This window comes from Neodiprion pinetum, chromosome 6, assembly GCF_021155775.2.
Source record: "Neodiprion pinetum isolate iyNeoPine1 chromosome 6, iyNeoPine1.2, whole genome shotgun sequence".
Taxonomy (NCBI): domain Eukaryota; kingdom Metazoa; phylum Arthropoda; class Insecta; order Hymenoptera; family Diprionidae; genus Neodiprion; species Neodiprion pinetum.
This window is the reverse complement of record NC_060237.1, coordinates 3,247,072-3,272,374: the sequence shown is the minus strand read 5'-3', so window position 1 is coordinate 3,272,374 and position 25,303 is coordinate 3,247,072. Positions and strand designations below refer to the sequence as shown.

The window sequence follows — 25,303 nt, the reverse complement described above, 5'->3', positions numbered from 1 at the left end:
GAAGATTTAGGGGAAAAATGGTAAAATGTCTGGCAAAATTTTTACCAAAAAATAAGGAGGCGATGTAAAAATTTGCATACCTCGCAAAATCACTGTAATATTGTATGTATGTATACAAATACGGAATATAGATAAGGAGAAAGAGAGACAGGGAAAGAGCGAGTGCTTGTCACGTTTTCTTTCATTTTTCACTTCTTCCTCGTGAAATTAACGGACTACTGAAAATAGAGGGCCAAGGCTTTTCTCTCCAGAGAGATTTGGACACCACCAGGTATAACAAAATCCTCGCAAATAAACATACCGCGTGTGATGTCATGTAACGTGTTATAACACGGTGTTCGCCAAATTAAATTTTACAGGGACTGTACGATACTTTTTACAAGTGCTAGCTTTTAGTTTTATTTTACTACGAATTTCTTTCAATCAATATTTATGATTGGATAATCGCATCCTTTTCGAATATATAATACATCGATCGTGACGTTAACAAACTAAATACAGATTGACTCGACAATGAAAATACTTTCTCCTAACTAAATTTCGTTCAAGCATATTGGCCACAAATTTTTTTAAAAAAATTCCATCGCAATTCCGAGATTTTCCGGAACCCATTTCCTAATTTTCCCGAACATTTTCCCAGTTCTAGTAGGTTACCAGAACTTAAATAGTTCAGCTTGTTAACTCTATATTCGGTCCAAATTCAATCCGAATCGCAAAAAAATGTTGTGTAAAACGAGCCGAAGAGAAAATCGAAACGGTAAGCTCGTCTCGTGACCGACGTTGATCCGCTGGCTTATCGACAGTTATCGCAATCCGATATCGCGGATATCGATGCTGCGGGATGCGGTAATTACAACGCCGCGTGTTTCACGATCGCGCACCACGATTATATGTGTATATATATATATACATATATTTATATTTATTTATTTTCCTCTTGTATCCTGCCTTCAATACCTCCTTCAACGTAGATATACAATATATACGGAGTTGTAGCAGACCTTGAACTGGTGAGAAGATACGTGAGATTGTTGAAAGGATTCGATCAAATGTACCAAAAAGAGAAAACCAATCTCGGTATTGGTGAGAAAATAAAACGCGACGTATAGAAAGATCGGGAAATTGCATGGCAATGTACGTTCAATGAACAAAATATGTACACTGGTTTTAACATCGCAGATAATCGTTATTCGCAGCTTATTACACCGCATACGATTACCAGCAACAACTGAGCACGAAGACAAATTATTCATTGTATCACGACGAAGCTCGATACAAGAGACATCGACGATAAATATCGACAAGCCCAGGCATCTCGGTGATACGTGACCGGAGAAAAGCGACTCTCGTTCCTTCGCGTGAGCTTTGCTCGGGAGTTTTGCTGGGACGATTCGGGGATCCCGAAGGAGGAATCGGGCTGAGGAGGCGCGAGGAAGACGACGAGGTTGAAACGACGATCCCGGATCCTCGGGAAAGCGGCCGACGATTGGCGGCTTTCGGAAGCACGAGTCGCCTTTTCTACCGTCGACGTCGGCGGCGTTAATCAACTCGTCGATGATCGATCCGCCTCGGCGAATTCTCCTCGGATTTCCATCCGCGATTTCGATCCTCCCCGAATTCCGTGCCCTCGAAAAGGATTCGCCGCAGCGAAGCCGAGACGCGCTCTCCGCGGTTCCGCGATTCGAACGCCGATCGGAGGATTTCTCTCTCGCCGATCCAACGGATACCGATTCCACTGGCGGATTCATGTCGCGATCGAGATAGCTTCTGCGTACGCAACCGTCGACGTCTCTTATCGGGTTAGTTTTACCCTCAAACTCAGCGTTTTCACCCATCTGCCGCAGCTACGTACATACAATTTATTCGAAACGTCCCGCTGATTGAAACAAATCATGATTTCGTTTAGTTCAATCGCATGTTTTCATTAATTATCGCTACTGTTGTTCGACTCTTTCTTTTAAATAATATTTCGTTCGACTTTACGAAAATCTGAATCGAGTTTCCTTGCTACAACCAACGTGCACATAGTTGTTACGAACCTGTACCTTGAACTAACAAAATTTGAAAGCGCTCTTCGAGTGCATAATAATAGTTCGTTTTGTGCAATAGCTTAATCGCAATTACAACCCTCGCCTTGTAAATAATTTCAAACTATACTCCACGACTAATTGAAACGTCGTTTTGCAAGCAATCGAACAAAGAAACAAAAAACAAAAAACCATCAAGAAAGCAGTGAGAAAAAAAAAAGTGAGAAATACCGTGAATGTGCGAATTTTAACCAGCGCAATAATTGGTCTACAATCAATGAACCGTTCAAGTCTTATAAAAACGGAAACAGATATTTAATCGTCACTGCGGCATCGACTCGAGAGTTTTCATGATTCGTAACGATCCAAACTTGCAAAAATTAAGAAACAAAAAAAAAAAAAAAAGGAAAAGAAGAAATTCCCTCAATTTGTGTACATATTTCTATATTCCTTTAAGAATTGCAGTGAAACGGAAATATATTTACATATCTATTATATACAGCGAAGAATCGATTAACTAGTACAGTATTGAAGTTAGTTACGTTATCGCAACGTTCCATTCCGAGGAAAAACCGTTACTCCGAAATTTAGTATTCACATTTCGAAATCTTAGTACCTTAAAAGTCATTGAAAAAATTACGAAAACAGTATTCTTTTCTCTCAAATATTTCCTTACGATAAAACTACCAACTTCAACCTCGTTGCCCACGGTGGAGGGGGATGAGGAACGATCTACGTTAAAACCACACACGAAAAATGAGATATGAAGAAATGAATAAATTTACCGTCGGAATGCGATGTCAAAAGTATACCTTCGGGACATCGTCGGATATTAAAAATTTCTCTTACAGAAACAAAATATGAAAGAATGTAAAATTTTTTTACAAGTAACACGACGTGCGTTAACACAACACAACGTTAAATCTAAACACTTTAACGCAATGTCTAAAAATCGAATTCCAGCCCTACAAAAAACCCCTAAAACAACAATGGCGATAATAATAATAACAACAACAACAATACCAATCGTAAGGTAAGCCTCCCCTCCCTTCGCGCCGACTTCACGCTGCGTGTCTGTGTGTGCTTAGGTATATCTAACGCGTATTTACGTGCCTATCTGCTACTGCAGACTGCCGAGACTTTTCTAAAACTATGGACATGGGAGAGGGTCGTGTGCGGTTGCGAGTTTTTTTATTTTTTTTGGGGGGGGGTTGGTCCGTCAAGGAAAGGGGGAGTCTCGTCGAGATTAGGGGACCACGAGCACCTGGCTGACGATGAACAACCCCTCGAGCCTCGTGCATGGGCCGCCATGCCCCCGCGTCTGTCTGCATACCAGCCACGTTTTACCGTCACGCGATCTTTCTCAACGGCAGCAACACCGCCTATTACGTGTGTGTTTAGCAGCCCCGCGGAGAGCCCCGAAGGCCCCGACGCCGCCTTTTACAAACCAACTGCAGTAATTCCCCGATTGAACTAAAATAATACACGACGCTACGTTTGCGTATAACGCGTATTACACGTATTGTATAATAACGGGTCCACGATGCGTCGCAACTATAATTGCATCACAATCGCATACGTTGAAAATCAACTGCACGTTTCTTACTTTTTTTTTTTAATCAAAGGCAAAAAAAAAAAAAAAAGAAAAAGAAAAGAAGAGAAAAGAAAATAAGGGTAATAAGATGAGGGAAGAAATCAGCAGCCGAAGATGTCGACGATGAATTTAATAATAAGAATGGCTTACGTTGAATGCATGTCTATACGAAGCGTAGAATATATTTATTCTTAAAGAAACTCTGCAGCACTTATATATATATGTATATATATATATATATATATATTGCCGAAAATCTAGAGGTATGGAAAGTATGTAGATATTTACGGAAGGTTTAAAGTAAATTCAGTCCAAGTTATTGTTGGATAAGTAATACAGTTTTGATAGTGATAAAAGGTTGCATTATAATGCACGGTATGTATGCAATGATGCAACGATGTTTTCATTGCGTTACGCGTTATACTTTATATGTGTACGCGTGAGAAGCCGGCAACATTATTGTCACGATGATGTGAAGCGACAAGAAGCCGTTGTCTCGTTATATAGTCAACAATATTCTGTTTGTTATCGCGTTATATCACAACGATTATTATTATAATACGTACAATTCGCGAGGAGTGACAAACGACGGCGAAACTTTACAACAGTCGTGTCACACAGAGAGACAGAGAGGAGAGAGAAATAGACGGAGAGGGAGAGAGGGAAGAAAGAGAGAGGTATAGAAATGCGACCGTGCAAGCAGCGGAATCAGAAGCAGGCGGGCGATCCTGAAAACGACTTTGGCAAACCGTAGCGGGGAAAACCGCTACGCGTACGTTTCAAGAAGTACATATAAGAATACACCTACACGTTTATATCTAGTGTGCGTGTGTAGCTATGATTCAACATTCGAGAGAGACGGTAGAAGCGTGTGCAGGTCTATACTTCGACGATAACGACGAGCGGAGTGTAGTAAAAAAAAAAAAGAAAAAAAAGGGCGGTAATTTTAGTTTGCACGACGATTTGGCACCGTCTGCGGCAAAGTGAAAAAAAGAATAACAAGAAGAACAGGAACAAGAAGAAGATGATGATGATGATGATGATGATGATGATGATGACGATGAAGAAGAAGAAGAGGCAAAGGTGGCGGTGAAGAGAGCGAGCGGACAAAGAACAAGAGTAAAAGGAAAGCAAAGAGGAAGAGGAAAACATGATAAAATAAAATAAAAGCAAAGAAGAGGTGAAGAGAAAAAAAAGGGTAACTGAAAGTAAGAAAAAAAGAAACTAAGGGTGGGACGGGGGGAACACGACTAGGAAACACGACCGAGCTACAAATATACATCTTTGTGCTGCTGTGCCGCGGCTGCAACAGAAACGACGGCGACGAAAGCAGCTAGAGAACTCGATTCGCCCGATTCACTCCAACACCTTGTTACACCGCTGCACTCATGCATGCATAGACGGAATGAAAGATGCACCGAGGCTAATAAATGTAATATAACTTTAGGCATATATCGGTCAATGCGAGCTAACGATAAGTGTACCAGTTATTGACCCTGTCCTCCCAATTATTGACCTTTTTTTCGTTCTATCCGTTTGATTCTTAGTTCTAAGATTGCCAAAAAATTAATTGCTAGTGTCTAAGCCTCTGGCAATTGTTCTTAATCATCGAGATATTCTAAATTCGTACCGATGATTTATAATTTTGGATAATAAAAGGGTCAATTGTTGGGTATAAACGCGTCGGTAACTGTTTGATGAAAATTTTCTGCAGTCGCTTGTGTTGCACACTTTGCAACTAATAATCGCGGACTAAAATCGTCCGCATCTATGTTGCGTGTATGTATAAGGCAAAGCTATATATATAACAATGTAGAAATTTCGGTCGATGATTATCGCGAAATGTGAAGAGAAAGAAGAAAGTTACGCGGACGAGGCTAAAAGGAGAGCGATAAGCCGTGCAAATATCATCGCGCGTTATCTTCACAGGCGCCAATGTAATACCGGGTTAACGAAGGTACCCAAGAACATAACGTTTTCGTTCGGAAGACGCGAGTCATCGCAAAACCCGCCCGACTTTTCGTCGCCTCTCTAATTACACTCGCATGCATGTATGTAATATCCTATACTTAAAGACAACAGGTCCTAAGTTGTGCATCGAGTAACGCGGGGTTCAAGAATCGGGAATCGGGCAAGTACTGTAATTAGCAGTGCGTTAATGAGCCGCGTGTGCGTCGTCGGGTTATCGATGAGTTTCGTTGAGAGAAACGTGACCCGTTTTGTCCGGGTAACGCTTTCAATTTTGCCCTCGCAGGTAGCAAGTGGGAAGAAAAACTGACGGACGTTGCACGACGAGTTGTGCTGTTCGAAAATTCAAGGAGAGGGGCGTTATGAAAAAAGATGAGAACGGCAGACTACCGAATGAGAGATTTCCGAATGACTTTTGGTCAATGAGATGTGAAATTCCCTTTTTGCATACGAAGATGGAGACTTTTTTTAGGGCTCGTTTCAACCTAACTTCACTATAAACTCACTTTCTTCAAGCTAATTAGGGAAAATTAGACATCAGATGTCGCCGTCGTTAAAGTTAAAATAGCACGATTGTTTTCTGTCGGTGCAATTTTGCTCAAACTCGATTACCAAATGTATATCAATAATCACTCCGATTTTAACAAACTAAGGGATGATTACGATTAGCCGTTCTTCCTCAACGCGAAAGTAGAAACATCAATCTGAGAGTATCAACTGTTTTTAGTACTCGTTGATATTTTTCACAAATTTTACACGGTGCTCAAAATCAATTTATCAACTCTCAAAATTCCGCCAAAAATAAATATTTTTCGTCACTTATACCCTTTTCACACTAACCCCCCAAATTGCCTCACGGAGAGTAATTTACAACATTTTAAAGAATCGTACACTAGTGAGAAATAAAATAGAAAACTTCCAAGACACATCTCCCCGGATTCTCTGACATTTCCCGGTTATTCCAGACGCATAAAAATTCCCTGAAAATTCCCGCTTTTCCACATTTCCCCGACAGCTGGACACTCTGGTTTGTTAATTACATCCGCCGTCGATGAGAACCTTACGACGATTCTCGTTGCCGTTTATATCGCCGATATCCTCGACTCGGTTGCCCGCCGACGGCCGGCGTCGCGACGCCAGGCGTCACGTTGTCGGATTTGTCACCGGTTTACACGGTTCCGCGTCAAGATTATTACATCGGATAATCAGTGTCACGTAATTATTTAAAAATTTCAATTTTCGACTGAATTATACACCGCATACGCCACACGGCAATCACAGAGATGTATTAGCGTTTTCTTATACGTACACCGCGCAAGTTACGTAAAATTTGCGTCTCGTTCGTCGTCGTTGTTGTAAGTATGTATATCGTCGCTGGAAATTGGCCAGAAAATAGAAACGAAAGGTGTGCTTAAATTTAGAACACCGAGAAATAAAACGTCACGTTCATAGATGAATCAAAACTCGCGGACGATCCTTTTTGTCAATTTCACCCCCGTCCTCCTTCCCTCTCTCGCGAGTTTAAACTACTTTTCCCATCTTATCTTGCCGTCGCTGTTACTACACGGAATTGCAAATTTATCGCGATCGTTTTTCCCCGCGAGTCGCGGCTTATCTAAATCGTATATATCTCGTTAGCTAATCGCGACGGATCTTAGCTATCCTCAAACGTCAGTTTGACAAACGATTAAACTCGCTTTCAAATCCGACTATTTACTGTTTCAAATATTCCCAATATCGGCACATGGAGCACGAAAAAACGTTCCGTCGGTTACTCTCACTACATTATATCCGTCGACAAGCCAATCTTGCCAGCCTAATTATTTCCGTTGAAATTTTATTTTTCTCAAATAACGTTATTGCGTGTGTTTTTCTCAACTCTATTTGTCACATTTCACGTTACAGAAGCGACGAGAACACATTCGTCGTTCGATACCCGTCTGATTTGCTCTGCATATTACATATATTCTGTCAAACGAAGGTTGGAAGAAAAAAATAGTATGATCAACTCACTCCAAAAATAATGCACAGCGTCCATCCAACGGCTTGAGTGGAAGAAGAAGCAGAAGAAGAGGAAGAAGAAGAGCAACAACAAATTCCTTGATTCTACACAAATGGCAATGAATATTCCCTTTGGTTTTCTCGTTTCAATTATTTACCGCAAATTTATAACGCGTGGGAACATGATCCAAAATGTATTGTTATTGTTATTATTATTGTTGCTGTTGCCGTTGTTGTCGTTATTATTTATAGTTTAATTAACAAGTGTAACACTCTCACAACGTCACTATAAGTCGCAGTAACCGTCCAAACGAAAGCAACCGATCCAACGGATAAACAAGCGGACACATTTGAAGACGGTGAACGGAAGTGAAAAGAAAGAAAGAAAGAAAGAAAAAATGAATAAATAAATAAATAACGAAAAAATCACTGGCGTACTTTTCCCGCGTGCACAAATAACAGCAGTAATAACATTATCGACAGCAGAGGCACGTCAGATTTTCGCATGTCAAGGTGTAATGTTGATGTTTTGTTTCTGTCGTCTCTGTTGTTGTTTTTCTTTTGTTTTTCAGCGTGTGATTGACGAATAAAAATTACAGGGAACGAAAGAAACGAATCCTCTATAAACGAAAGAAAAAAAAACTTGAATTTCAATTATTGTATGCACTTGCCTCTTATGTAGCAGAGGGACATGATATTCGCACTGTTTTCCCGCGGGTAATCCGTCGCAGCTGGCAGTTACACAGTATTTTCAAACACACGCCGTTTCTCGGTGACAACACTGCGGATCAATAATTCACCATCACAATTCACGTTTTAAATTTTCATCGTATTTTTTGCAATTTTTATTTATTTATTTTTTTTTTTTTGTTTCGTTTCCTTTTTACGCGGTATAAAAGATTTTATGCAGGGTGATCGAAAAGGATTGCGAAGCAACGTATATTTAGGCTGTATTAAACTGTATCGAATTTTCTTGTCGTTGTTTTTGTTGTTGTTGTTGTCACCTGTGTGTACGGTTTACGTGTATGGTGTTTTTCTCGTACATTTGTTTTCGTTTGTAGGGCTTTATCCTCGTTATTATTCAGTCGTCGATGGTGTACTGTTTGGTACCGAGTCGATAACGAAGATCGTCGGTCGACGCGGTATTTGTTGTTGTTGTTGTTGTTGTTGTTGTTGTTGTCTGATCAAGGATTAAAGGCAGGTTTCGTGTGCTTGGTTAGCTCTCGCGGTTCGCAGCGGTTCGCAACACACTCTCTCTCTCGGAGGCACGACGACGGGCTAAACCGTAAGCCAGTCAGAGTCGCCGGAAGTCGGTGGTGGCAAACATGACAAGTATGTAAAGTATTGGAGGAATCGTGATCACATTACTGGCATTCTGGCGGTGATTTTTACTGAAATAAACGTTATAACATCACGTTTATCGGCTCTAGGTCAAAGGGTACTTACCAGGGGGCCGGTTGACGCTCGCCGCGGGCACTTTTCTAGAAATTAGGACGGTATTTCGTCCGTAAATATGAAGAGTTACTCTGTTTTTGGTATGCCAAGAATGGCACAAAGAATCCAGACAACGCACACGCCTAGTGCGCAGCCAGTCTGCGCATACGCTGACACCAAGCGCTCATAGGAGAAACCAGAAAACGATCCGCACCGAGCTTTCCTCCCGCCGCCGCGCGCATCCCGAGTTTTGCCGAACTTTCCCGAACCCGCTCAGCCGAGAAAGCACGCACCTTACGAGGGGGGCGGGCGGCCTCGCGTCCGATTCAAACAAGGCACTTGTTGATTTTCCGACAAAAAGATTTTACATCTTTCAAACAACCCTACGCGCCTTTTCTCCCTACTCTCCTCGTTATTCCCGCTCTTCTTCTCAACCGGCACGATGCTTCGCCGTTCGTCAACGATCGACGAAACCCCCGCGATTGCAATATTTCGTACACCTCTGTACCTCTGCCTTCGCCGAAATTATCCCTTCGCGACACACGTATGTACATATATATATGTATATGCATATATATGCATATATAATATATGTACATATAACGTAGATACCTCGCTGTCCGCTCTCTACGCACACGCCGGCACGCCGAGTTTTTACGCGCGCAACGCGACCGCACCTCCTCCTCCTCCTCCTTCACTCCGGTAACCACCACCACCACCACCACCACCAGCACCACCACCACCACCACCACCACCGATATAAACTGCACTGGTGTTAATGCACTTGCTTTTGTTTTCCGACGTAGCTGGAGTTCCTGCCCCTCCCACTAGAAACTCCTCCTCGACTCATCGCCGCGCCGCCGGATGCGTTTCTTACACGAAAAGTGCCCTCGGAGGTGTGCCTCGCCGATTTTCTTCCTTCCGTCACGCGTTGTTGATAAAACGAAGAATCGCTGAACAAGGGTTGAAGGAAAAACCCGTCCCAAGAAATTTATTATCGTCCGTCGACAGGCAATATCGTGCGATCGGTTTCGTCCGAAGCCTCAACCACGTCGCCGAGAAATCGTAAGGATTCGTTTCTCACCCTCGAACAGGGTAAATAAAATTAACGCGAGAAAAAATACCTGTCTCATGTTATTTGGATGCGTTGCAACGCGTCGCGGAACGGAAGAAAACCGGCGAGCTAGTAAACGACACGGGTGTTGTACTCGATCGTTGCTTCGTCCGCGAACGGTGTGAAACTACTGATTCTGCGACGCCTAATTCGCCCGGTCTATAATCCGTAAGTCGTCGTGTTTGTCGAGCGTATTTACGTTACCGATCCCCCTGCGCCTCTCTGCATTCGATTAACCGTCAAACGACCCCCTTTGTTTACAGTAAACATTTGTAAATATTACCGTCCTCGGTTTACCTCCGTAAACCTTGTCCGATTCTTGAAGTTCCTCTCGTCACGAGGACTGGCTGGATCGTTGCCGCGGTGTAAAAAATTCGTATCGAATCAACCGAAGCGAGATATCGTTCGAGTCTAGTTTCCGGTCGGATGCGGATGGAGAGTAAAAAGTTTACGTTTAGGTATAAATCTCGCGCCCTTATTTTTGCCAACTTTTTAAATCGACTGCAACCTGACTCTGTGCTCGACGAGCCGGGATCATCGAGTTTATTGCCGACAGTAACGACTAACGTGCAGAAATATTCGCTTCAGCGAGTTGGTACTGAGAATTTTCAGGTTCATCGACACCCGAGACTTATTCACCTCCCGGGACACCTGCTACGAATGTGAGACGAAAAGTGCTAAATTGCACATTGCCCGTTACGATGCATGCAGGTATATTTACCGTGTGTGTATCTCCGTACTGTACAAATGTATAATACAATATTCGCTGACGTCGAGCTGTCTTCTATTATATCCTAAGACTATTGAATATTGACCTCGACGCGCTTTAATTTTAATGTACACAATGTCACCCAGCCAACAATTGAAAGGCTGACCGTATTTCCGGGTATTTTATTTCCTATCGCTGCACTTATAGAACAAAAGACCGTTTTATTGTGAAAGTGTTAAATCACCTGCAATTCGTATCGCATTTTTACAACTCGCGCTGCTGCGGCACGTAGCTATGTTTCAAAGTTCGTCGCTGATATTTCACGTTGCAGAAATCAACGTTCGTTCGTCATTCTTCTTCTTTCTTTTATCACGCTGTGACGATTGAACACGCGTGTGTTTGAATCGATGTAAAATTCAGTAAGCTTATATTTGTCTATTAATATTACCCAAAAATCCTGATACAAATAATTATACCATGTCGGGGAGAAAGGGAGAATTCGGTTTGATTTTTTCCTGACACAACGCGGTGGTTTCGAAAGGCATCATTACGCCAAATCCCAGCAGTTTCGTCGCAGTCTACGAATTGCGAAATAAAGAAATCTTTGCCGATCACACCGCGCCGCTCGGCTTTCGTTAACACACAATTATCATCGTTTGAAATAAATTGCAAATTTCGGTGTATAAAAAGAATTTAACTTCTAAATCCTTATAGTTAAGAGATCTGTCAAGGATCGCAGTTTTCACTAGAGTGTAAAGTTATAACTTAAATCGATATGAAAATTCAGAGTCATTGAGTATTCAAAGAACGTCGCGATTAAATTCAAGCAGTATTTAGACTCGCAGTAAAAAATTGATTAAAAATATAATAAAGTAAATAATGTTAGGAAAGACAAATATATTAATAGGTACATATACACGTAGTCAAATATAAATGTAATAACGGCTACATGACCCGCAGGCACATACGTATCTTTATCACGTACGTTTGGAATATTACAAATAAACTAAAATCGTGGTCGCGAAATCCCGTAAAATAATTTCCACCAAAAAGTTCTTCTCGAACTATCATTACTTACGATCCGGTTTATACGCGTTAAGAAAATGAGATTAATCCAGGGTACAAGTCTTGGCTGATTGCACAAGAAACGGATCTCCGAACTGTATTAATTAAATTCAACAGACCCGGACAACGTAACGTGGAAACGGAATCCATGGCGATCCATTTATACATGAAAAAAAAAAAAAAATAATAATATTCCAGGCAGCATTATACACGGTACAGAAACGCGGTACCCCATGGGGAGAAGTCACCCCATTCAATCGACCCCCAAATGCACGCAGGGCAATTCGTGAAACCTGAGTGGCGATGGCGAATCCGTGACACGTTGACAATGGGGGCTTATGGGTATGGCAATGGTGCGTCGCACGCGAAGCTGGATATTGCATTTACCGCAGCTCATCGGGCTCGTCGGCAAACCTCTTGACTCGGAATTTTCCAGGAAGTTTTCCCCTAGAATTTGCGGGATCAATCCCGTAGAATCCTGAGTTAAATGGGCCGTGTAATGTGTACATGTATGTATCATGTATCGGCTTCCGTGCCGCGTTCGCCGTACAGTGTCGACGATTTTTTTACCTCCGTTTGGCCGATGAGAGTTATAAGGGGTTCTCCGTCATTTTATTCGGATGTATTTTGAGCCTCGACGGGTCGCGATTTTGTCAAAGCGTCAAGAATCGCATGTTCGAGCTTTGATCAACGACGGCTTATTGCGAATATCGAGAATCTGGCACGACGGTGCAGAAAAGATGAACGATTATACCTATACACTTGTCCTCGGTACACGTTTTCACATCTGCAGTGCTGTACGCGTTGAGATAAACTCGTCAAACATTCCGCAGATGTATATGTATAAACTGGAGAAATATCGCAGGAGGCATTACAGGCATCTCCCCGTTCACGCGCAGAGATTTACTCACGTCCCAGATATTAAAATATCACGCCTGCAAGCTCCGAGGAGGATGAGGGATATTCAAATTCGATATAGATATAAGGAGACAGCCCGAAGCATCGAGAGGACGCGAGGTCGAGAAGGACCTCACCTGAAATTCCCAGGATCGCGACACATTTTCATCGAATTCCTTCCCGGCAAGGTATGCCAGGATTGCTTGAGATATTATTATTTGGATATTATATCCACGACGCGACGACGCGAGCTGGATAATACACTTACCAACCTCCACCGACCCCTGAACCGAAGGGAGTCTGCGACCCTCCGAACAAGGCAGACTCTGCATTTCAAAATTCGAAACGTATGGGTTATAATACCCATTCGTCAAGTCTGTCTCGGTTGAATCCCTGACGCAGAGCTTTACGGATCTCCCGAATTTCCTCGGCTCAAGAGACAAAGGCTGCGAAGAGTCGCGATATACCTATTTCACCACTCGTGCTAATTTACCCCGCTGGAATTACTCTAACGTAACTTTTCCACCAGACTGAAGGGATGTAATATAAACAAACAAATAGTTGAATCGGACAATGGAGTAACGTATCTCGGCGCGTCGCGTGGATTCGACTATCCAGCTAGGGTACCCAGTCCATCAGTTTGTGATAGAAGTCTGTCTGGTCCAGGAACCTTTGCTTTCACTCGACGTCGAGGAAGTTCAGGACTGCAGTGGTCTCAGACCGCCGAAGAAGTTAAACCGCGCAATCGCCGAGGAGGATAGAAATAGCTACACAGGTTCTTGCATTGCATTTTTCACTGAATCCACGGTGCATTGACAATGGGTAAAAATTAACGATAAGCAATTCTAACCGCTGGTCTGACAACCGCAATGGATAAAAGTAACGAACATGACGCATGGCATGGTCGCGGTGACACCGCGGTGTCGTATCCGACTGTATTACATACGTAAGAATGATTACACGTACATTATACGTATTGCGCAAATTGAACGTATTGACCGGTACAACCTGTGAACATGAAAATAAGTAACACGAAGCGTGTGAATTTATCAGATCGGAAGTAAAATTACCTTTTTAAAAATCACAGGCGATGTACTTTGACCTGGAGAATGCAGCGGAAGCTGAGGAAGACTTCTTCACAGCGCTTGCTCTTCTCCATTCGACGGACGAGGATTCGGCGGACAAATTGCGCCAGATGCTGGACGCCTCGATAGTGAAAAAACACGGTCTGGACAAGAGCCTGGCAGTCAGGATGCGGCGGGATTCGTTATCTCTGTTTTCGGAAGAGACGTGTAAGAATACCAACGAACGGGATATCAATATTGATGGATCGAACGGGAAGGGTCATGCTTTTCGGAGGAACGTTAAAACGCGTGCTTCCAGCCCGAGTGTGGAAGTTGTAACGGCAAAGATTGGCTCTAGCATGACGAACGTTCTCGTCGCCGTCGACAAGATGGACATACCGACGATTTCGATACCCGACGAAGGCTCCAGTGCCGGTGACGATGCTCTCTGCAAGGTTCCGTTCTTCGTAAAGTTTTCCATTTTGTTTGTTTATTTTATTTAAATTTTCTTTACATTGTGTTACGCTGTGTGGAACGGCGATGAGTTCAGACGAAGAGTGACGGTGATTGGGTTCCAAAAACCTGTGAAATCGATTAGTTGGTGTTAAAATTTTGAAAACAGTTCAGTTTACCAACGGTTTTGGATTGGGAAGTATTTTGAAAATGCGATTAAGGATATTGACGGGCTTACGAAGTAATTGAGTATCCATGCACTTGATCACGCCTCTCGTGATTTTTCGGCATTATCGACTCAGTGACAAGTTTGTCGTTCGTTTAAAGATCTGCAACGGGGCGAGACTGGGTCCTTTGATTCTCCTGGAGTGCCAAGAATGCCAGGATGTCTACCATCCTCTTTGCCATCAGCCGCCAGTCCTTGACCTTGACATTTATGACCCGCGGTTGGTGTGGCATTGCGCCAAGTGCGTCGAGCTTTCGGAGGCCACGGCGATCATCGTCGCTGCAGGGCTTGAAGATAAGAAATTTCAAGTCGATGAGGAGAGGGTCGATACTCGTTTTGACGAACAGGTCAATTACTTCAGGCGAACAAAAACACGGCTTGACGGTCAGGAGGATTCGATTTCTGGTTGGAACCGCTGCTGTGTATCTTTTATTGGAAAAATTTTTCTCCTTTTTTAAACCAAAATTGATATCGTAAATCGACAAATTACGACTCGCTAAATTTCAATGTTTTTACGTCCCGTTTTGTGCAACCGTATTTTCCCGGAGTGCCGGAGGGACTTTAAATTCATAATTAACGCGCGATACCGAGCGTTGAAATTTGAATGCTGTATTATTCGTTTAATTTTTTTTTACTTCTCACTATCCTTGTTGCTTCTTATGCACCGTACGTGTGCACGATATTATACCGTGTAATTCAAGATCTAGCAATCTGCAGCCTCTCGTATACTTGTATGCATAAACCGACAAATGGTTTCAACCTTTTTTATTTCTTTCGCTTACAGATCAATTTCCATTGCGAAATACACCAAGCATCGGTAGGCTATCGGCAAAGAAACAAACAAGTACGATATATCATAACAAATCTCACTATCCCAAGTACCTCGGTTCAATCTTATACCGCGAAAATGTTGATTTAGCGATAAAATGAAAACGAAGGTATAAAAATTTGCTCTACCGCGTACAGATAACCAATCGAATTCCGTATAAAAGAGAGTTAACGAAGTGTGAAAAAAAAACATTTTACAGAATCATCGGAGCAATCGTTCACTGCCAAGACAGGATCTTTAAAAAGTGGCCAACCCCCAACGGTCTCTTCGGCTTTCTCATCCGGACTCCAACTTCGCAAAAGAGTCGGTTCCAAGTTAACAATGACGCGCGTAACACCCAAGTGAAATTTACACTAATTTAATTTGCATGCGATATTTATGTGCAGAAGAGACGAATATAATTATTACTTTTTTTTTAACCGGGCTTGAAACACTATCGACATATTTCTCTTAGAAATTTCTATACTTATAAACGTATCAATGGTCCACGCTTTGGTTCGTAGTTGTGAGTTGAACTTTTCAACGTCATAAATATTTGCACATAACATGATACAACGGTACATATATATATATATGTGCACGCAACGGTGGTATAAATACAATCGAGGTTAACGAAAGTGAAAGGGTTTACATGCGGTTGAATTTTATACGAGCGTTGTTGAGAACGTGTCGTAAATTTAGCTGAACTAGCGTTAGAATGAATTGAAGTTGAAACGAAGTTGAAAATAAGTATTAGTAAACTGTACATTTAAGGATGATTGTGGGTAGATTGAGACAGAGATCGGAGAATTGAATGAGTAATGTTTGCAGTTTATGTTTATAACTATTATATATAGGTGTTATGACACAGCAATGTCTGCAGCTTCGGTATATCATTGATCCGTATCGTTTAATCAATAATGATATACAAGCGAAAGTCAATATCTGACAAAATTCTCACGTGTTCTACAATTTCCATCATGGGCCCTTCGCAATTGCCATTGTATTAATTTAATTGTATTATAGGTATATAAGATACTAATCAACGAGTTACAAAGAATTTACATTTTATTGCGATTCATCGTTCCTACCGTCTCCGTCTGTTATATTCCAGAGAGAGAGAGAGAGAGAAAGTAGAAGAAACGGAAGAAAAAAAATATTCACGCTTCGGGCGAACGTAATTTTTATTAAATCATATCCACCTGCTAAATTTTTTCAAGTAAACTTACAGCCCCGAGTCTTCGACGCCTAGGGTAAAAATTCGATAATAAACAAAACAGGTTTCATTTTTGTCACAACTTTCGTTTGGATATAATAAACACGTTATATACCTATACTACCATTACCTAAAGTGTTATATTGATTCCTCCAATTTATTTATTAATATTCAAACAAAAAAATTTAGTTTACACGCAGCACGTTTAAAAATAGTTTTGTAGCGCTTAGAAAAATAATTATTGCAGTTTCCTTAATTAATGAACTGTGATAATATTAATTGATAAAATTAAATACAACGCAGAGTGTGAAAGAGATGTTTCAGATTAAACCGCACCGTGTATAAAACTGAAAATCGCACACCACTAATGTACATGTATTCGCGGGACAACGCTGCCGGATGATTTTTCTGTTTTCTTTTTCATTCCAGTTGATGTATAAAAAATATAAGACGGCACATGTTTTTATCTATTTGAATTAATGCAATGATTTGCATAGCGTCTTTTATAATAGATCACGAATTTTTAAATTAATAATAAAAATCATTTCTTTAAGTTCGAATATGTTCGCGAATATCATTGCTTACAACGGTTGATTAGCATATCGGTTAATCCGAATAATTTCATAATTTCTCCACGTAAAATCAATCGATCCGACACAGGTGTGCAAAATTTATTTTCACAAAATTGTAACAACGATTTTATTTGTTTCTTGAGTTTTCAAATCAATTTCCACACATTTAATGAACCGGAATGAATTGATTATATCTGTTAAAATACTTTTCATTTTTTTTTTTTTTTTTAATTTTCATTTGAATCATAAATTTATATTTATAAAAACGAATTTTATGACAGATATGTGTTATTCGCTTTTATATAACGATTAGCATTGTGTTGACGTGACTTTGGTCTTTTCTATTTTCAGTTCTTTTCAGCAAACGCTCGTTCATCCGTCATATATAGAAATGAATTGGTTCTTGGCAAATTTACTCATCCGTTTTAATTTTACAATAAACACACGTCAAAGAAGAACGATTCGGAAAGCTTTTACGTCTGGTCAGATTTTTCTAAATACGTATTTAAAGTCAAATTCTTCGTTATATTCTACACTAACAATTTCAAAAGTGTGATCCGTAACTACGAGTACGTGTTTGCTATATTTGTAAGCCTGATGAATAATTTTAATGCAATTTAATTTAATAAGTTATTTCTCGTGATTACGCAATAAGTATTTCCCGATGTAAAAAATAGCAAGAACAATGAGTATAACAGCTACGATTATGATAACAATACTGGACGATATTGTCAGACTGGGAAATCAAGAAACTAGTCGAGTTCGAACATATCCGTGACACAACTAAAAATCACGTCAGGTATTAACAACTTGCGATAGCATTCCGAGAACAGTACACATTAGTTAATATGTACATTGTACGTACGTGTTACGTGGAATGAGAATCAAGCGATGTTTCCGGGTTTTTACCGTACGTGTTAAAAGTTTCTCGAATGATAAATAAAATCTTTGTTTCTCATAGGGTAGTCAATTTCCGCGCTACATTTCGTTACAATTTATAAATCGTATGAATAAACAGTGTCGAATTTCTGCTGACATATGAATCATTTGAGATGTGCCAATTGTAGGAAATTTTTATTGCATTATATTAAATTAACAAACGCAGAGAGAATAGTGAGTAGCGGTAGGTGCCCCATATACATAATATAACGAGTTTACTTTCGTTCGAAACTAATTTCCTGCGTTTCTCTTGTGGAAGCAATAATTACGTAAAGGTACGTATAATAATTAAACATGAAATGATTTCACGATATAATTAGATCGGTATACAGAGCAAGGGAAAAATGAAATATGGTAATGAATATAAATAATGGAGCTGATTGTGCATATACACAAGGTAATTCTTAGCATGTATAAGAGAAAAGAAAATGACTCGCTGGATGAAGGCTTTTGAAAATTCAAATACATTATACGAAGTATCTATGAATAGTGTAATAGTGCATTTTGCTTTATTTTTTATTTTATTTTCTTTTAATTTTATATCATTTTATTCTCATTTTTATTTACTATTTTTCATTTCAATTAATAATTGTCAACAATTCTACAACGTGCACTGAATATACTTTGTCTAAATATTAATTATATGATATGCACTTCGTTTATCAATAAAATCCCGACAAGGTACAATTATCCAGTCTGACTGAGACAGAATTTACAATCAAATTGGGTAATACCGATCTGAGATCACAAATCATAAAAGATTTCTTGGGAACAAAAATTAGAAAAAAAAGATCAGTAGAAAAAATGTCAACAATTTTGAAATATGTGAAAAAAAAAAAAAAAACAGAAAATCACAACACGTCTGTTGTTGTAGTTACTCCAATGCATTCGAATAATTTTCGATCTTGTAAAATTTTCTTTGTAGTCACGAATGTCTGCAGCAATTTAGCAAAAAAAAAAAAAAAAAATAAAAAAAATAAATGAAACAAATGGTTAGCTAATATCTGTGAGAAAATGGGATTTTTTTTTTATAATACAGACGTGTACAAAGAGTAGAGAGACAAGTGTATAATATGTTTAGCATGTGATTACTTGACGTGATTACCAAACAATCAAGATGTACGTTAATAATATTAATTGACATGATATCATAAGAGCGTTACCATCACATGATCTTTTGACTACGTATTATGCATAATAGAGGATTCATTATTGCATTAGAAAATTGGTAAGTAGAGACTTTAATTGTGCATTTTTTTTCTTTTCAACATTCCTTCAATAGGAGAATATTATAAGCCGCAACCTAATCATTACATATAAACTTATTATCACCTCAACTGTGTGAATACGTAGTTACAGAATGAAAATGACATCCAAATTATTATTTATTTCTTTTCTTTAACTTCAACTAGGTTCGGTATTTATTAATTCTTATTGAAATTGAATACTCATCCAATTCAAACTATGATTATACCTCGTACTTTATCCTCCCAAAGAAGCCGCGAGAAGTGAAGTATGCAACTTTTTTTTTTTTCCTTAATCGAACTACAAAGTTCAGGCTATACATACAACAGTGCTAATTAACGAAAGCCGACGTATACCGTCAAACTAAAAGTCTTATACCTAAGGTGTTATAAAAATGAAAATCGGTATGTTTTCCGAATAATTTTTTGATAGAGATGTCATTTATCGTATTGGGATTCTTTGCCGAGGCCTAGCCATTGACAGTTCGATCTTAGATGAAACGAGTTCCATTATCGTTTTTCTTTTTACGTTTTTTTTTTTTTCTTTGTAACACCCTACTATATTTTTATGTAATGTGTATACGTATACATACATGGCTACGTACAGATGTCTCTATTTTGAGGTCAGGCGAGTGAGGAAGAAAATCACGTTTTATAAAAACATGCTATCTTATAACACTCTTTAGTAAAAATGTGCAAAACGGATGTATCGTAAACCCTTTAGCAACTAGATACGCTCTTATGAATAATAAGTACGAGCAAAGGCAGGCTCTGCAGAATATGGCTGCAACGTGATACTTGCAACTTTACGCTTTCAAAATTCATGTATGTATATCAGTATAACTTAGGCACAGGTACATACGTCAACGTTAACGTACGTACCTATCTACAGATGCTAGAAAACTTTTTCTTTCTTTCATTGGCTAAAGGGTCAAATTGCCGGTGCTTTCTACGTATACAGTTACGTTTGGACTAGAAATATCATGTAAACTAAGTTCTAGAAGAAAAATTCTCGCTCAAATTGTTATAATGTACAAACTAGCAGAACTGAAGGAGTAACTGCGCTGCGAAGATCCGTAGCTCCAAAACTGTTCAAAATCGGTTTACCTTAATATTCAAATTGCAATCCGAATTACAATGCCCGATTGTGAACAATTATACGTATCGCCTCCGAAAGTTTACTGAAATAACAATACTCAATACTTAATGTCATCGTTACCGAGAAGATGGGAAAAATTATTCACAGTTTTGTAAAAGTAATTAATAAACATCGCATAACAACAAGGCGAATAATTTTACGGTAGACAATAATAAATCCTTACTACAAATTTTATTGGCATAATTGTAAATTAGGTGCATAACGAATGATCTTTCCCAATAGGGAGAAAAAACATACAAATTTTTTGCAGCTTCGATAAACAAAAAGAATACAATTCCGTATTCTTTATTTCTTATCAACAGTTCATGCCGTTAATGAAAGAAAATATTTTTGGACGTTATATTTTGGTCTTGATTGTACGAATATTGAGTTAAACGTGTGCCGAATTGGTTACTTAATATCTAGTTTCACGATAATGTGACGTTTTGACGAACCAGCCGTGTCCAATTTTACTTTATGCCAATTATTGCTACAATACTGAATCCGTTATGAGTATAAAATCATCAATAAATGAAGTGAGTAAATAGATAATACTAAAAACGGTGCAAGATGCGTTTTGAACGTTACTCGAAGTTTAAATGGATATTTCGTTCTGAGGGAATAAAACCAAACACCTTGACTAGAACATTATTAGTAAATTGACTAGTATGCAACACACTTGCAAAAATTGTTCAAAATTATTGCGCAGTTGACTACAATTATCTACAATAATAAATTAATAAATAATATTTTAACTCTAACGAGTAACGATCTGTCGTTTATATCGATAATACTTTTCAGAAACTCATTGTTCGTACGAATTGAACGGGGTAAGTATAGTATTCGTGATACGTTTTCCTTCTTAAATGCTAAATGCATTTTTTCTCATTGCATTTCAGTGTTTTCTTCTAACATTATTAATTTGTTATTATTATTACTATTTATTGGTATATTATTTTTGTAGTGTTTAAGTAACGGAAGGCCATTATATGTATTTTTAACTGCCCAGCCAAGTGCCCATTGCTCATCGCCACTCTTTGGAAGCGCTAGATTCTAATTTAGTCAAATAATTTGTATTTTTAATTGCAATATTATCATTCATTGTATTTTTCAAACTTTATTTACTCTCTTATTGGCAACATAGTTTATGTACGCAAGTTAAGTGGCTGCTGTGATCGCTATGAGTCTATAACTTAATTCTGTCTTGCCACAGAAATGGCGAATGGCATTTAATACATTTGGTCTACTTCGCTAACGTGACGTGAAAGGAAATATTTTACTTTTCACTTTCAAGTTGTAAGATTCAATGAATCTAAAGTTTGTGACTAAGTAGGTATATAAACGTCCAACTATCAAGATCACAAACGAAACGGAAATATGTAGATAAAACAAATGTGTATAGCGGTGTATCTTGCGCTAAGAGAAATAAAAATTGGCCAAGTAACAACAGAGCTCACTCGTATATCTATATGAATTAGAATAGAATAATATCAACTACAATCGTCATCGTTATATCCGAATGTTTAAAATTTCACTAATATGCAGACATTTAAAGATGGAGCTTTTTTTACAATGTATATCGATCGTTCTAACAACAATATATAGCGATATTACGATGGATTCTAGTCTATAATCGGAACTTGTGCATTGTTTACCTTTGAAGAAGGTCGCACGTGAACGTGATGTTACTTAACAAAGGCAGACTCGCAGCGTTAACAGGTAGAAGCAGTAGGCACTTTGGGACAATATCGATGGACTTATGCAATCCAGAGGGGTTAATCCACCTTCAAAGGGGGTAGGCCGTGTCCAACGACAAGATGTTCTTTGGGGAAATCCAGGATGACCGTAACGTGAAATCCCATGTTTGCCGATGCTATTACGTACTCGCACAGGGAAAACCAGCTGAATGCTGCAATTAGTTATACGCGAAATGGATTATCCACAACTCTATACTCACAAGTACAGTATATAATTCATATTCAGTATCTCGGTAAAAAGAAATAAAATAAAAATTTCAACACGCACCGTAAAACTTTGCAGACTGTACGCACCCATATCGTGACACAAGAGGCGATGTTTCAGGAAGAAAATCACAAGACCCACCGTGCTAAGGATGCTGATTACGAAAAGGGCCTGTTTGTATTGGAGGCTTGGTGCATTCGGCGTTACAAGGCGCCCTAATCTAACAGCTGCCAACATGTACGCTAGTGAGCTGAACATGAAGACTATGAAGATCTTCTCGTGAACGGCTAAAACATTGAGTACATCAGTTTATACTTTCATGACGTAGAATCCAAATTCAGTAATGTGAAATAAAATATGCATATACAAAAATGTGGTTGTTCGAGTACAAGTTCAAAGTAGAATATATATATATAAACATTCGTAAATATATTTTCGTATGTTTTGGCAAGGCTCTGGCCTTGTTTGTGCTCGCACCCTCATACGAGAAAAGGAAAGTAAAATGTGTTTTCCTTTGTGGTGTTTGTGCTGATGCTAGGCCTGGGTTTAAATATACATATCCATCAATCAATATCTTCCAAATAAAGAATGATAAAATATACATAACACGTCGCCTAGCACAGCGTGAGTGAAAAGAAATGAAATTTGTTATGATTATAGGCAGGAATAGTGTCAGACTTTGATGGATTTGGAAGGATATTAAAATTCGGTATAGCCAAGGTTTACATATTCAGACTATTGCTGGTATAATTTTTCATATATATATATATATGTATATACTCACGATAATTTTCTCTGTTCGAAATGTAAGTAACTCCGCATAGAGCTGCTACCTCAGCAAGGTTTAGCCAGTAGCAAAGATTCAGAAGCCTGAATCCCAAAATCTTTCTAGGTAGATCATTGACGGCCTTAAGAATTCTATGGTAATAGGAACGATAGACGCTAGCGATAACTATTCTGGGACCTATGTGCAGAGCGATGCTTATCCGCCATAAATATCTTTGAGGCGATACACCTGTTATTGCCGAAATTGATGGTATTATGTTATACACCTATAAAATAAAAAATCAAAAAAAAAAAAAAAAAACGGTAAACAATTATTCTCACAGTCAATTAATTTATTTTTCCTGTAATAGCACGAATTAGAGAATTAATTTTGTAAATCGATCATGCATTCTTCAGCAGATACAAACAAGAATGCACAGGCCATTCAATTTGAGCTGTTCATATTTCTTGTTAAATTAGTGAAAAAAATATGAATACAATTGTCCACTTACTCTGCAATGCGTTTCATGAATATCGTCCTGCTGAAATATGTATGCTGTTATGAAACAGACCAGTAGAGCAATCAGAGGTAGCGACACGGTAGCCAAGCATAATTTTCTGAATCGTACCGCCAAATAAACGGAGCTTTTGTTGCTCCCAACATTGTTGAGCTCCATTATCAAGTTTTCTTACGCAACATTTATTAATGATTTCAATCTGTGTCTATATATTCTCCTATTTCAACAAAGCGTTTTCAATGAAAACGTTGAAAATGTATACTTTCGTCAGTATTCTCCGTTCTCTTCTTTAAATGATAAAATATTTGTTGGTGAAATAAATAACGTAGTAATACATGACTGACTCTGAGTAATCTCGCTATCTGATCACGATTTTTGGTATATTCAATTTTTGTCTAGTATTATTTATTATTTATCACAGTTGGCAAAAGTAATCTTGACAGGTGCACGCATGATAGTCTCATCCCTCCGAATGTTATCTGTAAAAAGAATAGAAATAATGATAATTTTTCAATCAAATTCAAATTGAATTATAGACTATTCTGTAAATTCCTTTTCTTTGAACATCTTAATTTTTCCATCCTCTGTTTATATAGCCAGTGGATATAATCCAACTAATAGAAACGGTAGGGTCAAAGGTCATGGATTCAAATCTGAGTTCAAATTGAGATACCTGCAGTGAAGATATTACGTATCGTAATTACAACGTGGTCGATGGATTTAACACCAATGTTATCCTACGGATATGTTATCCAATTTACATCGACGATCGTCCAACCCTACGTTTAATAACTAGCTCACGAGGCATCTGTGCATACATATATCATACATACGTACGTAACCGAAGCAATGCACGTACATATATATACTTATAGGACTATGTTGATCACAGGAATGCGCAATGCCGAGATACTGCAGAGTTTTTGAGTTGAAACAATGATTCGAAGATGTTTCACTACACGCGAGACGCCGTAACAGTTCGTGTGCATTCATGAATTAGAATCCCCCCGAATTTTATTACGCCCGCCTGGTTTCGTCGGCAGTGAATTTCCGAGGAACGGCTCTTGAAGGTGATGTATTGAGAATAACTGGGTTAATTACCTTCTGACTGAAACTTATCGTTAACCACGGCCACGACTACCACCCCCATCGAGTTGCCATCTGTGTTTCTTCTTCCTTGGTCGTTTTTATTCCTTCCGCATTCTCTCAGCCTTTTTTCCGACCCTCTCCATCGTCGACAACGTCGACCCCAACCGCCGCTCACGCCCCGCGAGATTGCGATATATTCGCGGGGGTTGCTTCTCAGCGCCAATTTCAAACGCCAAAACGCAACCGACGCGTCTCCGAACGCCGAAGCTACTTCACGTTGACTGAAGACTATAAAGACAAGTTACCCTTACGGGCTTTGGTGTGACAACCGAAATTCGTCGCGCGCTTGCATCCTCTGCGGTGTTCCAGCGGCAGAGTTGGGAACTCATTGCAGAGCATCAGAGGGTTACCGTTCACGACATGATGTCGGTTGCCATAACCTTCCGAGTAACACAGTCTTCGTAACGGTAAGCCCAAGTCAATATTTAGCTCGTGCGTAC

At 39.2% G+C, this 25,303-nt stretch overlaps 3 protein-coding genes across 14 annotated transcripts in view; 1 reads left to right on the top strand and 2 right to left on the bottom strand.

Moving 5' to 3' along the window:
- The window catches only part of scalloped (TEA domain transcription factor 1 homolog scalloped), a 103,618-nt gene extending 93,944 nt beyond the window's left edge, over positions 1 to 9,674 (bottom strand). For 3 of the 8 annotated variants that reach the window (XM_046631089.2, XM_046631098.2, XM_046631096.2), the window contains exon 1: positions 7,603 to 8,868. Coding sequence is in view for 2 of the 8 variants with exons in the window: in XM_046631096.2 (XP_046487052.1) it covers positions 7,603 to 7,627 (25 nt within the window). In the remaining 6 variants the exon portion in view is untranslated. Of the gene's footprint in view, positions 1 to 7,602; positions 8,869 to 9,036 lie in introns of those variants that run through there. The other 5 variants (XM_046631092.2, XM_046631094.2, XM_046631093.2 and 2 more) reach the window with 5 other exon arrangements.
- Positions 9,675 to 13,687: 4,013 nt separating this feature from the next.
- Positions 13,688 to 25,230, bottom strand: LOC124221271 (post-GPI attachment to proteins factor 2-like). Of its 5 annotated transcripts, XR_006883780.2 has the most exons (9): positions 24,816 to 25,086; positions 23,709 to 24,193; positions 23,216 to 23,483; positions 22,521 to 22,718; positions 22,125 to 22,378; positions 14,565 to 14,839; positions 14,273 to 14,455; positions 13,880 to 14,082; positions 13,688 to 13,817 (listed from the first exon to the last, which is right to left on the bottom strand). XR_006883780.2 is itself a non-coding variant. In XM_046631103.2 (5 exons), exons 2-5 carry the CDS (start codon positions 23,871 to 23,873, stop codon positions 22,245 to 22,247), a joined length of 765 nt encoding a protein of 254 aa, XP_046487059.1. In that variant the 5' UTR covers positions 23,874 to 24,193; positions 24,816 to 25,086; the 3' UTR covers positions 17,303 to 22,244. The 5 variants fall into 5 exon arrangements, 3 of the variants coding, with proteins under 3 accessions (XP_046487059.1, XP_046487060.1, XP_046487061.1); XR_006883781.2 differs by lacking the exons at positions 13,688 to 13,817; positions 13,880 to 14,082; positions 14,273 to 14,455; positions 14,565 to 14,839 and adding an exon at positions 14,893 to 14,978; XM_046631103.2 differs by lacking the exons at positions 13,688 to 13,817; positions 13,880 to 14,082; positions 14,273 to 14,455; positions 14,565 to 14,839 and having other exon boundaries at positions 17,303 to 22,378.
- LOC138191126 (integrator complex subunit 12) lies at positions 13,900 to 15,482 on the top strand. Its single transcript, XM_069137095.1, has 3 exons — positions 13,900 to 14,328; positions 14,654 to 14,957; positions 15,337 to 15,482. The coding sequence occupies exons 1-3, from the start codon at positions 13,900 to 13,902 to the stop codon at positions 15,480 to 15,482; spliced, it is 879 nt and encodes a 292-aa protein (XP_068993196.1).
- Positions 25,231 to 25,303: the final 73 nt, after the last annotated feature.

Bases quoted from the DNA above. Each gene is read 5' to 3' on its own strand.
- LOC138191126 (XM_069137095.1), top strand. From the start codon at position 13,900: ATGTACTTTGACCTGGAGAATGCAGCGGAAGCTGAGGAAGACTTCTTC. The intron at 14,329-14,653 runs GTTCCGTTCTTC...GTTCGTTTAAAG, and splicing joins GTGACGATGCTCTCTGCAAG to ATCTGCAACGGGGCGAGACT. The intron at 14,958-15,336 runs GTTGGAACCGCT...TTTCGCTTACAG, and splicing joins TCAGGAGGATTCGATTTCTG to ATCAATTTCCATTGCGAAAT.
- LOC124221271 (XM_046631103.2), bottom strand. From the start codon at position 23,873: ATGGAGCTCAACAATGTTGGGAGCAACAAAAGCTCCGTTTATTTGGCG. The intron at 23,484-23,708 runs GTAAGTGGACAA...TTTATTTTATAG, and splicing joins TTCATGAAACGCATTGCAGA to GTGTATAACATAATACCATC. The intron at 22,719-23,215 runs GTGAGTATATAC...TCAATGTTTTAG, and splicing joins TTCGAACAGAGAAAATTATC to CCGTTCACGAGAAGATCTTC.